The sequence below is a fragment of the Lotus japonicus genome, chromosome 2 (assembly GCF_012489685.1).
Source record: "Lotus japonicus ecotype B-129 chromosome 2, LjGifu_v1.2".
In the NCBI taxonomy this organism is placed as follows: Eukaryota; Viridiplantae; Streptophyta; class Magnoliopsida; order Fabales; family Fabaceae; genus Lotus; species Lotus japonicus.
The window spans coordinates 70,739,392-70,753,117 of record NC_080042.1 but is presented as its reverse complement, the minus strand read 5'-3'; the positions used below and the strand labels follow the sequence as shown (position 1 = coordinate 70,753,117).

Below are 13,726 nucleotides of genomic sequence, written 5' to 3'. Positions count from 1 at the left end.
AACAATGTTCCGGCGGATGCAATTCGGTTGGGCTTGTTTCCATTTTCTTTGAAGGATGCAGCGGAGGAATGGCTGAATTCACAACCTCAAGGGAGTATCACTACTTGGGAAGACCTAGCAGAAAAATTCACAACAAGGTTTTTCCCAAGAGCTCTTTTGAGGAAGCTGAAAAAAGACATCATGACTTTTGTGCAAACCGCTGAAGAGAATCTCTATGAAGCTTGGGAGCGCTTCAAGAAGCTCTTGAGGAAATGCCCTCAACACATTCTCACCCAAGCTGAATTGGTTGCAACGTTTTATGATGGTCTACAATACTCTTGGAGGTTTGGTTTGGACGCGGCTTCTAATGGGGAGTTCGATGCTCTTCCCCCACAAACGGGGTATGACTTGATAGAAAAGATGGCAGCGAGAACCATGAACTCTAAAAATGATCACCAAACCCGAAGGAGTATGTTTGAAGTTGAAGCTTATGACAAGCTCTTGGCCTCCAACATGCAACTCTCCGAACGAATAGCGGAGATTCAAAATCACATAAAGGTGACCAATTTGGTCGGTGCTACAGTAGCCAAAGTGGAGTGTGTGGCTATTGGAGGGCCTCATGTTATTGATTTTTGTACCATGCCTAATCAAGGTTTCCGAGGTCAAAGCTCCGGACTTTCTCAACAAGTCCAAGAGCAAGTTGGTGAAAATGATGGTGGCAAGAAGAGCTTAGAGGAGCTATTGGAGAGCTGCATCAACCGCATGAAGAACAACTATAAGAACCAAGAGGTGGCTATAGAGAACTTGGAAAGTCAAATTGGCCAGCTGGCCAAGCAAATGGCCGAGATACCTTAAGGTAAGTTTTCTCCCGATTCTTTAATTTTGTCTAAACATGAAAATTCTGCTGTTGTTACCACTAGGAGTGGGAGAGTGTTACATGAGTCAAAAAAACAAGTTGAGGGAGAGAAAAATGAGAAAGTAGAGCAAAAAGATGAGGGTGTCATGGAGAAGAGAGTGAGTGAACCGGGGAAAGCTAGAGTTGTGAGTACTCCTTCTGCTGAACTCAGCAAGATTCCATTCCCCAAGGCTTTGGTTAGGAAAAATCTGGATAAACAGTTTTCCAAGTTTTTGGAGTTTTTTAAGAAACTTCACATCAATATTCATTTTTCTGAAGCCTTGGAGCAAATGCCAATCTACGCTAAGTTCATGAAGGATATCCTAAGTAAAAGAAGGAAGTTGAGTGAGGTTGATGAAACTATCATGATGACTGAGGAGTGTAGTGCCATTTTGCAAAGAAAAATGCCTAAGAAGAGAAGTGATCCTGGGAGTTTTACTATCCCAGTGGAGATTGAGGGGTTGACTGTTGTTGAACCATTGTGCGATTTGGGAGCGAGCATCAACTTGATGCCGCTTAGCATGTTTAGAAGGTTGAACTTAGGAGAGGTCACCCCGACCATTCTCTCCTTACAAATGGCGGATAGATCCCTAAAAAAACCATATGGGATTGTTGAGGATGTGATGGTGAAGGTGGACAAGTATGTGTTCCCCGTGGACTTTGTGGTGTTGGACATGGAAGAGGATGCAAAGATTCCTCTCATTCTAGGCCGACCCTTCTTAGCCACTGGTAGGGCTAAGATTGATGTTGATAAGGGTCGGCTCATTCTCCGAGTTGGTAAGGACAAGGTAAAGTTTTCGGTTTTTAATCCTACTTTGCAAACTAACCTTAATGATGATTTTGTTTGTGATATGATCAACAGCTTGTCCAGGTCTTCAGGAGAGACCCCCAAGGTAAGTGAAAAAGATGTTGAGCTTAGCCAAACTCTCATCAAGCTTGTTAGTGAAAACAAGTATGGGGGGTCGAAAGATGAGAATTTCCAAGCCCACATGGCCCGATTTATTCAAGCTAGTCACCTTGTAAAGATGGAAGGTGTGACTAGTAATGAGCTCAATATTAAGCTCTTCCCTCACTCCTTGAAGGGGGGAGCAAGGATTTGGTACGATGGTTTAGATGATACCCTCTCTTGGGAGGAATTGTTCCAAAGGTTTTCTGCAAGGTTCCTACCTTGCACATGTGGAAGAAAGATTGATGGTTAGGAATTTCCTTCCTAACACCAAAGGAAGGAGAGTCCACCTAGGACTATAACTTAGGGCTGCTTGGGAGACAACTCAAGTCTTTTTTTCTTTTGCTTGTTTGTTTGTTGCATTTTGCAGGGAATGAGAGCCTGAATTCTGGAGTAGGAGGTGTGTCTAAGGCCTCCATGGTAACTTGTAAAGGAGGTCGACTTTTTCCCTTAGTTAAGCTCATGCATTTTTGCATATTTTTCTTTTGTAGCTGTTATTTTTCTTTTAATCATGCATTGTTTTGTTAGAGTCATTTTTGGGTCTTTACTTCCCTATACTCACATGTTTTTGCCCGTAGTTATACTCTCTTACTTGTGCTGGTTTTGAAATTTTTTTTGTGAATACTTGTGTTGTCTTTTGGGGATGAGTGATTGCATTTTTTTGGGGAAGAGAGGAGGAGACTTCGGTCTTCTGAGTGTTTCTTAAGGATAGAGTTTGTGTGAGTCCATAAGGGTCCATCTTTGACCCTTCACCATAAAATTTCCCTGTAGGATCCTCACTCACTTGTACTTCTTGGTTCTGTATTGATTTCACTCTTTGCATGCTTTGTGATACTTGCACAATTCTTGAGACCTGTAGGTTTTTGAGCTTCAGAGTTTGTTGGCTTGAACTTTTGTCCCTAGTTGTCCCTTTTGAGCCTATTGAAGATTTCTTTGTTAGCTAAAATGATTGGGATGGATGATAGGTTGGATTTTGGGGAGTGATGGTCCTTGAATTGTTGTGGAGCTGAATAATTTGTGAAATAGTCTCTTGCCCCAAGTGAAAAATATTGAAAAAGAAGAAAAAGAAAAAGAAAAGAACTCCTAATCAAAGATGGAGTGCAAAAAAGAAAAGAAAAGAAAGTTGAGAAAGGGGTCAAGAGACTGGTGCTTGTAAAGTTTGTTGATGAAAGCTTCGGGGTTATGTGATTGGACCACACTCAATAGTTATGAAGCCTAGTCTTCCTTAGGGACCAACCACCTTGTACTTCACCTAGCCAACATTTCAACCCTTGTGAAGTCTCTTTGAATTTGGGCATGTTTGATCTCTGTTGCTCTTGAGTGAATGATATCCAGAACCTATGAACTACTTGTGTGCTCAGTGCACTTAATATATATCTCATCCTAGGAATTTAGATCTATATGTTTCTCATGATGGAATCTACACTCTCATTTATCTAAAAGTTGCATGAAGTGGATTGTTGTGTATTGTTGTGGTTGCTAAATCCTCCGGTTTTGTGATAAGTACTCGTTATTGGGCACTTGTTGGGAGCATTTCTTGCGCTTGAGGGCAAGCGAGTGTTGTTTACGCTCGAGGGCGAGCTGTCGTTGAGTATAGTGGTGTGATGACCCTATTTTAGTAGTGTTTTTAGGGTCATTTCTTAGTTAGTTTTGAGTCTTTTTGTTGAGTCTCATGTAGTGTTTCATGCATTCTCATGCATTTTTATCTTTATTTGTGTTTTTACTTTGTTTTGGTAATTTTATAGTTTTATAGGGACCATTCTTGCATTTTAAGTAAGTTTAGGACTTGCATGTCTTTTCTATTTGAATTGAGGGTCTTTTGTGCTAATAAACTCTTGGAAATCCTAGATATTTTCCTTGCTTTGTTCCCAAGCAGCTAGGTCTGAAAACTGATGAAGAAAGAAGGTCAAAAGGCTTGGAAAATTGAAGGGAGGCTTAAAGGGGAGTTAAAATGGTCAAAGGCACATGGTCTGGTAATAAATTTGTGAAGACTTGCTGGTTGTATAAGTAAGTTATGCAATTAGATTTTGTCCCTGGCATTTGTGCTGAATTTCACAGTAACTTTAGCCAAGGTTCCTTAGTGGTGGGAATTATTATTTCAGTGTAAAGTTAGATTGGATTTGTGTTAGCTGCTTCTGTCAGTAGAGGGAGGATGATTGCCAACAATTGTTAAGTGTCTATATTTTGGGTCTTTGCTTTTGATTGAGTACTCTTTTTCCTCCTTAGGGTTTTTCCCACTGGGTTTTTCCTAGGGAGGTTTTAACGAGGCTCTCTCATGAGTCGCTTTTATTCCCAAAATAGCTCTCGGGACATCTAGGGCCTTTAGGTTTGGCGGCTTGGTTAGGGATTCTTTTTCTTGTATTGTCTTTTTCTATATCTACATGAGAGGATTGTTCTCATGATTTATTTCAATGATCAATAAAATTTTCTTTGCTCTCAAAAAAAAGAAGAAGAAGGTCAAGAGGCTTTCTAGCATGTAGAGAGCGCTCAGGCGCTCGTGTTGAGCGCCTGAGCGCTAATTGGTTCGTTGTTTACATCATGCTAGAGAGGAATTGGCGCCTGAGCGCTCCTGTTGAGCGCCTGAGCGCCAATTACCTCCAGAAGCTACTTTTTCCACTTGGAATATGCGCTCAGGCATGCTTAATTGGCGCCTGAGCGCCCAGACTCGACCTGTTTGCCTATAAATAGGCTTTTTATCATTTCTTTTGTAACTTTTGTCATTTATATACATTCCTAAATAAGTTAGAAGTAGGGTTAGGCTCTGGAGCTTGAGGAGAAGCTTTCTCCAAGTCCATGTTCCAGGTTTTATCCTTTCTTTCTTGTATGGGTTCTATAGCCATGCTTGGCTAAACCCCTTTTGCTTTGGGTTCTTTGTAAGACTTATGATGTTTTAATCTTAATTCATATTTCTATTCATGAATCCTCTGAGTAAACCCTTGAATCACATATCCATGCTTTATGTTTCAAGCTTGATCGCGAACTAGCTTCATGCTTTTCTATAATAGAACGAAAGTTTGTTATAGATTAGGGACTTGTTGTGGGATTACCCCTTCTATGCTTGCTACTAGGAATAGAGGAAGGGTTGGGGTTTGTTGGCCTGAATTGCATGCTTAGTGCCTTTAGCAAATGTTTAGGTTATCAAGGAATTGTGCCTATCTTTTGACTTGAGAGGATTGTCTATGCGAGGCATAGATAGATGATTGATTAGGCTAGAGCATCAAGGAGAGACTCAGAGTTTTGGGGATAGAATAGGTTGACTAAAACTGAATTAGTTAAGCAAGAACCCAAGGCATGCTCACCATTGTTCTTCACACACTTATATTTCAATTGCTTGTTAATTAATCACCTAAACAATCAACCTTAAAACTGAATTTTACTCGCTTTCCTACCGTGAACTCGAGGCTTAAACTGAATTCGCATACCAATTCCCTGTGGTTCGATAAATTAAAACCGGGTAGATTCTGTAAACTTGCAGATTGACCAACAGAGACCTGACAGATTTAAAGAAGTGAACGGACGGTGGCAGTCCTGTCTGCGTGGTGTTTTTCATCCGACAAAACCGACTTTGGCGACCCGAAACCTCCCAAAATTGTCTGCTGGACAACACTAAAAAAAGGCTTGGGAAGAGCATCAGCCTCATCACATTATTTTTAATATACACATATTTCTGAGTGTGAGGGCGTGTGAACTGAAACTAACGTGGGCGTACGCACGCACACTCACCTTTGAGGGCTAGATTTGAGGAAAGATTGTTACGATAGGACTGCACTCGCATTTATCTCACATTAGTTAGAGTTGGTTATGGCTTATCAAAAAAAAGTTAGCGTTGGTTATTACTGATACTCATTTTCATCCCTATTTAATGAAAAATGGATGATTTAGTAAAATAAAAAGGGGAGAAAATAAATTGTTTTCTTCCTCAGACTAAAGTTGTGATTTTGGTAAAACTTGTCCTAATTAGAAGTACATTGACTTACACTTCTATCTTAATTATCATGAATTAACACGTGACTACTGCGTCAATAAATCTTTAAATATTTTTCCGAAAAATAAATATTATAAAAAATAAAATGGGGGATTTAGTAAAATAAAATAAGTGAGAAAACAAATTGATTTCTTCCTCTAACATAAGTTGTGAGTTTGGTAAAACTCATTCTAATGAGAAGTACATTGACTGACACTCCTATCTTAATTATCATGAATCACATATCTTATAAGCACAAGATGTTTTTTACCAAAATAAAGAATATTATAAAAAAAAAAGAAAAGCAGTGATTTAGGGCCTGTTTGATAACCCTTTTTAAAAAGAGTTCTCAAAACTGTTTTATAAATCAATTTTTGGAAACTGTTTTTAGGGAGAGATCGGAGAAAAAACTTGTTTGATAATTCTAATTTTGGAAACTGATTTTTAAAATGAAAAAACAGAGAACTTGTTTGGTAAAATCATTTTGAAAACCTGTTTTGAAAACTAAAAAATTAAGAACTTGTTTGATTGTGTTGTTTTCTTTTATGAGATTTTGAGACTTAAATTGACTTCATATTTGTATTCTTTAATAAAAAGAAGACATTGTGACATTATCAAACAACTTGAAACTGAAACTGTTTGCGTTGAATGCTGAAAGCGATTTGCAACAACTCTGTGCCGAACACCATGACCAAGAATGAATAAGAACATTGCAACTTTTTCATCAACAAACACATCCCTTGAGTCACTTAAGTAGTTTTTCTCCCTCAATTCATTACAGAATCTAACAAAGCATGGCTTCCTCATTCGAAATAAATCAAAGCAAACTGTTCCTGATCCATTCAATATTCCATTAACAAATTCACGACCAGACAATTTAGAATCATTCACCACTGTTTTATTCAAATGATTCTGGTAATAATCATAAACCATATTAATCATTAGCATCTCTGCCATTTCATCATCACTTGAACCTGAAGAATCTCCATCAATATCCATAATGGAAATAACCTGCCATTTAATTTATATAACAAAATCTCAATAACTAAATCATAACAAAACATCCAGCACATTTAATAATCATATATAATTAAAAATCCATCACATTACAACCATAGTAAAATATCCAACACACTCAATAACATAAAAATAAGAAAATATCCAGCGCATTCAAATTCAACACAAAGACATTAAATAAAGTACTTAAGGAGTATATCTCCTAACAAACACAAGATAAGCAAATTAAAGTTCCACCCCTAAAGTCTATGAAGCCATGCATGTCTCATTTCAGCGGACATAGCAAGAAACATCTCTCTATATTCAGCCTCCTTAAACTTTTCACAAGCTTTCATATAGGTATCCACTGAGATGCCTTCAATTCCTTCAAGTGCAGTCACACACTTAGTAATTGAATAATCAGGCGTTACAATGGACGAAATGGCCTCCATACTATGACCCCTATACCTTTCAGCCCTTGCCTTGGATGCATCAGCCCATGCTGCTAGTGCATCTCCCATTTGCATTGTTCTAGTACTTTTCTTAGATTTTCCCTCTTTCTCTTGAATTTGGCGCTTTCCACTACGAGTAATGCGCTCCAATTCTTGAACATCATCATTAGAACTATCATTATCAAGGTTAACATGAACCCCATTGTTGCGGTATTGATTTTCAAGCTCAATTTCTTCATCTGTGTTGGGTGGGTCTTGGGTAGATGAATGGTGAAGAACTCCCGTTGCAGTATTTTTGTTAAATATAATTCCCAGTAAGTTATAATGGTCAAGACCTCTCCTTTGAAACTGAGCAGCTTTATCATGCACCTAAAATAATATAAGTAATAAGTTAATTCACTAAAAATATTAATAAATAAAGTGAACAATAAATCCGATGTTGATTACATACATACCCGAATATAATCTTTCCAAACTTCCTCACTTGCGGTGACAGTGTTGGTTTCAGGATCCCACCCAAATCCAGTGTGATTCACAAGTGCAGAGAATTCGCGATACAAAGCTCGCAACCTATGCATCTTTGCCTTCAGTTGTTCTTTTTTATAAGAACTCTTTGCTTTGAAATTTAACTTAGTGGTCATGGAAGTCCACGTTCTAGTATTAAATACACCATTTGGCATATTTCCATTTGTCACTTCATCAACCATAATATCTATGAATTCCTTAACAACTAATTTAGGCCATAACTTGGAGTCAACATTATCAGCGTTACTTGCCATCTATTACAAATTCCTTCACAAGTAAGTATACAAGAGGAGAAAGAATAAAAGAAAATAGAAAAATACAAGATCAGTAACAAGAATAAACCAGTTGCAAGAAAGATACAGGGGGAGGGAAAGAAAAATCAAGAACAATCCGTATGGTACCAATCAAAGAACATAACCAGCAATAAATAAACCCCTCCAATCCAATATATATCCAATATATAATACCCAGTATCTATCCAAAGCAATAGGCAAAAATAATGCTAAGTAGCAATAGGCAAAAACCACTCACGCACACTCCTAAGTAGCAATAGGAAAAATTCAGTTGCAGAACAAAAACCACTCACGCGCACTCCTAAGTAGCAATAGGCAAAATTCAGCAGCAGTAGAGATAGCACGAAAAAGTAATCATAGAATTTTCAAGCACCCATATGAACAAAAATAATGCTCCACCCACTGCACCCATATGAACGAAAATTATACCCCACCAACAGCCTCACAAAACTCACCCAAGAAACCCAACCAAAACCCTAGATTCAAGTATAGAAACTAAACCCTAAACCCAAAGAAATTAGAGAAATTGAAGATGATAGAGAAACTAAGAGGAACCAAATCAACAGAAATTAAACCAAACTGAGATTTACAAGAGAATGAAAAAAAAACAACCTGAGATTTGGATTTTCCACTGCTGCAGATAGGTTGGGGAAGGCGTTCCAGAAGCAATGGGAAGACGTGAGTGTGTTGAGAAAAACCGATCAGATAAGCGTTTTGGACTTTGGGTGATATTTACCAATTTTGCCATTACTGAAAACACCTGTTCTCCGTGTGTTTTCTGTTTTGGAGAGAGAAAAGCAAAAGTGAGAAGCAAAACACCTTTTACCTCTTTCCGTTTTTCAGTATTTAAAAAGGAAAATTGAGAACAGTTTTTAGAATTGAAAACTGATTTTTAATTACCCAAGCAAGTTTTTCAGTTTTTTAATTTTTAAAAAGTGAAAACAGTTTTTGAAAAGTGTTATCAAACAGGCCCTTAGTAAAATAAGATAAGTGAGAAAATAAGAAACCGTTTTCTTCGACCGATTGTGATTTTGGTCAAACTCATCCTAGTCAGTAACATATTAATCCTAGTCAGCAACACATTGACTAACACTCCAATCTTTAATTATCATGAATTGCATGTCTCGCGAGTCGAAAATTCTAGAAAGCGTTTTTATTCAAAAGTAAATATTATAAAAAAACTTTCAATTTATTGAATAGTACAAACAATGTAGAAACACAACAAACATCTCATGTATTTTGCATATATCACATCAATTACTTCTCTGTCTTTTCTTCTATGCGGATTTTTACGAATCATTTTCCATTGAAAAAAAGAAATTAAAAATTCATTTTTTACTCTACAAAAAAAGAGTTGAACCTCAAAAGTCAACCATGAATATGAACCGTAGATTAATACTTATGCATCAAGAGCTATTTGGCACCCACAATATCCCATAAAGCAGCCCTCATCCCCACTCTCACCACCCTAAACCATTCTACTCCTAAAAAACAACAATCTCTCTCTCTCTCTCTCTCTCTCTCTCTCTCTCTCTCTCTCTCTCTCACAGTTGTGCTTTCTGCATGGCATTCGATCCTACCTTCCAAGACCAACTACCAGTCCTTTGCAGAGACCTCCCCTACTTAAATCCAGAGATTCCGACCATGTTTTCATCACCAACCTCCGTTCTCATCCCACCACCACACAACAACCCCTTGTTGAACCACGCCAACACTTTCCACCATATTCAAGACAATACCCACAACCCTGACCTTTTGATGGAGGGTCTTTCGTTTGTTTCCAACCCTATCAATGTTCCCTCAATTCCCTACTTGGGTGAGTCTTCCCAAGCAGGGTCTCAAAGTGGTTTTGTCAACCCTAACCCTATGATACCTTCACCAAACAACAAAATGGAATCCTTGTACCACCACCAAGGTGGCACATTAATTTGGGATTTTAAACAAAAAACTACAATTCAATCATCTGCAGTTTCTGCTTCCTCCATTGCTCAAATGGGTCCCTTAATTGTGTCACAACCACCACCACCAGTAGATTCTAGTGAAATTGAATTGGTGAAGAGGGCTTTGTTTGAAGGGGATCTTTCATACCTCACTGAAATTTTTGGCACTAGTCATGATGGTGAGCAAAGGAAAAATGTGCAAGCTGAAGGGGATATCAACACTGCTAACATAACCAAAGGGCATTGGTCAAAACAAGAGGACATGTATGAATAATTTCATATGTTGTCTTCTGTCTCTTTCTCTGCTTTGTCCTTTTTTTTTTCATTTCAAAGAAAATTTGACCTTTGATACCTTTCATATATTTCAGGGTTTTTTTTCAATGTTGAAAAGTTATGAGTATTTATTTGAATATTTATGGTATTATATGTAGGGCGCTTGTGACATTGGTGAAGCAGTACGGACAGAGTAAATGGAGTAAAGTCGCAAAATTAATGAAGAAAAGGCTTGGAAGGCAGTGCAGAGAAAGATGGCACAACCATCTCAGGCCAGAGATTAAGGTTGCTTCCATTTCCTTTGTCAATTTTTGCATCCAGGCATATATATTTCTTTTGGGTTTAATAAATGCACTCACATTATATATGCATTTTAAAAAACTCACATGCTTGATCGTTGCCACTTGGATCTAATATTCAAGATTTAATGCTTCTATCTTTTATAATAAACACTTCTCAACCTCTTCTGTTCCATATATATAAAGGCATATTAAGGGAGAGGGATACTGATTGTGAGATATGTTAGCATCAAATTGTGATCGTACAACATGAATAGTTGAGATTAAAGGTTATTTAATTGTCACTTAAAAAAAAAAGGTTATTTAATGGTCATTTTAAGAATCTCAAATCATCTAAACATATTTTTTATTTTCAAGTCATATATCTTTCAATTTTGTAAAACATCTCGTTCAAACAATTGTTTCCTTTTCTTCTTTTGAAAATGGGGTTAAAAATCATTTCTAAAAATTAGTTTTGAATTCAGAAAAGATCTTGTTCAAATTGTTTTTTTCTTCTTCTTTTAAAAAATAGGTTTTAAAAATTATTTCTAAAAAATATTTTTTGAATTCAAAAACTGATAAAACACAAATTATTTATGAATTTCTGTTGTTGATAAATGGTAGTCCATTTCTTTTTGACTTTTCTTCTGAACTAAAACGCAAATTAAATTGCCAATTTAATTCGTTCTTATCCACTTCCAAAAAATATTAAATGATATTAATTCGTTCTTTAATTTAATAAATATTACTCCATTCCTATATTAACTGCCACTACTTTTATCCTTTTTTGTTCATATTTATTTGTCAAATTTCAAGAGATTATTAATTATACGTTATTAAGTGTTCCCTTAATTTAATTGCGATAGGAAAACTGAAAATCTAGAATAAATAAGAGAGATAAATGATATATTAAGAAGTTAGATAATATTTTAATAAAACAAAAATATTAAATAAATTTTTTGAAGTACCAAGAATCTCTAGTTTTTCCATCCTTATTATGATTTTTCCTCCTTTTCGTCTTAAAAAAAAGTACCAAGATTGTCATTTGCTATCATGATGCAATCATGTACTATTTGTCTGTCAGGTGCAAATGCAAACTGATTTTGTATGATTAGATCCCCATATTCATTTTATTCTGATTTTGTACTCTATTATATAAAGTCAACACTCCATTGCATTCTTCTTAAAATATTATATTCAAATGTAGTTTAGGTCTAGTAGCAAAACATGACGGTGAAATTTGATTCATTTAAGCTCTCTATATAATTCCCATATCCACATATTTTTTGTCTTGTATTAATGTAGAAGCGTCCATGGACAATGATAGAAGACCTTATACTGATCAAATCCCACCAAGAACTCGGAAACAAATGGGAAGAAATTGCAAAGAGATTGCCTGGTAGGTCAGGGAACACCATCATGAACCATTGGAACGCCACCAAGAAATGCCGAAATATTTTCAAGAAGCCTGAAACTTATGACGGATCTATGCTTCAAGCTTACATCAAAAGGGTCACTGCTTCTAAAGAATCTACAAGAGAAACGAAGAAGAAACCCATAAACAAGATGAAGATGAAGGAGGCCATGCATACAAAGTTGAATGAAGGTGTGGTCAATGGGAATGTCGATGGAATAGCAAGTGGGTCGGTGATGGATGGTGGAATAGTCAATGGTTCCACCATATATGGTTACATTCTTGAAGGCTTGATCTAGGAGATGAAGGAGATGGATTTGCATACAAAGATGATAACTAGAAATTATTAAAAATTAATCAAGGGGCATGCATAGTGAAGCCTCTCTGGAATCTATCTCATAAATTTTATGAAGGTTTATCATGTTGATCTTTCTGTGTTTGTTTTGTGTCGTATGATTTCAGTCTGAGGGAGTCTGATGGGTTTATAGATATTGTGCTTTATTTAGTTGAGTCTGATGGGTTTATAGATATTGTGCTTTATTTAGTTTATCTTTTTATTGTTTGAAGTTTTATTAATCTAGCTTTAGTTCATATACTATTATTAAGTATCAAGCTTCTAGTATATTTCCCCTAGTAAGATGATGTCACTTGTTGGTCATCTAATTAAAGAATAAGCTTTAACTATAAATTATATCTTTTGTTGTTGAAATTGATAACAAGAAAATTGAAAAGTTTTATTTTACTTTCTTTTTTTCACTTTCTTTTAGTTTTCTCTCTTTGATTTTGCTTGGTAGGTAGAGTTTCTCTCTACCAAGGTGCTTATAGTTTCTGGTCCCTCCGTGGCTCATTTTATAATTGAGTGAACATTTTTTTTTTACTATTTATATAAAAACTTCTTCAACTTTCATGCTTTAATATGTTTTCACTCTTATTTAGATTTTTTTTCGGTCCTTAGTTACACAATGTTTTTATGATATTAGTCCTTGGACCTTAGAAGTTATACTAATCTGAGAAACAGGAAAAGGCACCCCCAAAATCTGAGAAGTTGTACTAAGACAGGAAACTATTTCCACAAGATGGACATCACACCCGCCATGAGGGCTAAACAGGTGTGCCACCTTATCCCGTCAAAACTCCTCCACAAGATCATGGCGGAAATTAAATGGTGGTCCATGTGGAAGCCACCTATCCCTCCAAATATTGACTTTCGTTCCATCTCCAATTCTCCACGAACCTCCTCTTTCAAAGACCCAAGTTGCCTTCATGATACTAGTTCATTCATAACTTGGTCTATACCCTCTTTTGGCCCCAAACTAATCACAATGGGAAAGTAAACAACCTTAAAAACCTTGGCTAGAAGTGTTGCCGAAGAGTTAAATATCCGCCACCAGTTCTTTGCCACAAGAGCTAATAAAAGATTTGAAGTCCCGAAAGTCAAGACCCCTTTTTCCTTTGGGCAGCAAAGCTTCTCCCACTTAGCCCGATGAAGACTCCTTCGGGAGACATTCCTCCCCCCCCCCCCCCCCCCGACTTTCGTTCCATCTCCAATTCTCCACGAACCTCCTCTTTCAAAGACCCAAGTTGCCTTCATGATACTAGTTCATTCATAACTTGGTCTATACCCTCTTTTGGCCCCAAACTAATCACACTGGGAAAGTAAACAACCTTAAAAACCTTGGCTAGAAGTGTTGCCGAAGAGTTAAATATCCGCCACCAATTTTTTGCCACAAGAGCTAATAAAAGATTTGAAGTCCTGAAAGTCAAGACCCCT

The 13,726-nt window shown here is 36.8% G+C and overlaps 2 protein-coding genes and 1 non-coding gene across 3 annotated transcripts; 1 reads left to right on the top strand and 2 right to left on the bottom strand.

Moving 5' to 3' along the window:
* Positions 1-162: 162 nt before the first annotated feature.
* On the bottom strand, positions 163-269 carry LOC130741564 (small nucleolar RNA R71). The gene has a single exon (XR_009020456.1). It is a non-coding gene; the product is annotated as a small nucleolar RNA R71 (small nucleolar RNA).
* A 6,456-nt stretch (positions 270-6,725) lies between these two features.
* LOC130735623 (L10-interacting MYB domain-containing protein-like) lies at positions 6,726-8,314 on the bottom strand. Its single transcript, XM_057587549.1, has 2 exons — positions 7,688-8,314; positions 6,726-7,601 (listed from the first exon to the last, which is right to left on the bottom strand). The coding sequence occupies exons 1-2, from the start codon at positions 8,009-8,011 to the stop codon at positions 7,041-7,043; spliced, it is 885 nt and encodes a 294-aa protein (XP_057443532.1). The 5' UTR covers positions 8,012-8,314; the 3' UTR covers positions 6,726-7,040.
* A 1,228-nt stretch (positions 8,315-9,542) lies between these two features.
* LOC130735622 (uncharacterized) lies at positions 9,543-12,589 on the top strand. Its single transcript, XM_057587548.1, has 3 exons — positions 9,543-10,254; positions 10,422-10,548; positions 11,847-12,589. Exons 1-3 carry the CDS (start codon positions 9,614-9,616, stop codon positions 12,252-12,254), a joined length of 1,176 nt encoding a protein of 391 aa, XP_057443531.1. The 5' UTR covers positions 9,543-9,613; the 3' UTR covers positions 12,255-12,589.
* Positions 12,590-13,726: the final 1,137 nt, after the last annotated feature.

Excerpts from the sequence above, each read along its gene's own strand:
- LOC130735623 (XM_057587549.1), bottom strand. The coding sequence starts at position 8,011 with ATGGCAAGTAACGCTGATAATGTTGACTCCAAGTTATGGCCTAAATTA. Across the intron at positions 7,602-7,687 it reads TTTGGAAAGATTATATTCGG|GTGCATGATAAAGCTGCTCA; the intron begins GTATGTATGTAA and ends ATATTATTTTAG.
- LOC130735622 (XM_057587548.1), top strand. The coding sequence starts at position 9,614 with ATGGCATTCGATCCTACCTTCCAAGACCAACTACCAGTCCTTTGCAGA. Across the intron at positions 10,255-10,421 it reads TGGTCAAAACAAGAGGACAT|GGCGCTTGTGACATTGGTGA; the intron begins GTATGAATAATT and ends TATTATATGTAG. Across the intron at positions 10,549-11,846 it reads ATCTCAGGCCAGAGATTAAG|AAGCGTCCATGGACAATGAT; the intron begins GTTGCTTCCATT and ends GTATTAATGTAG.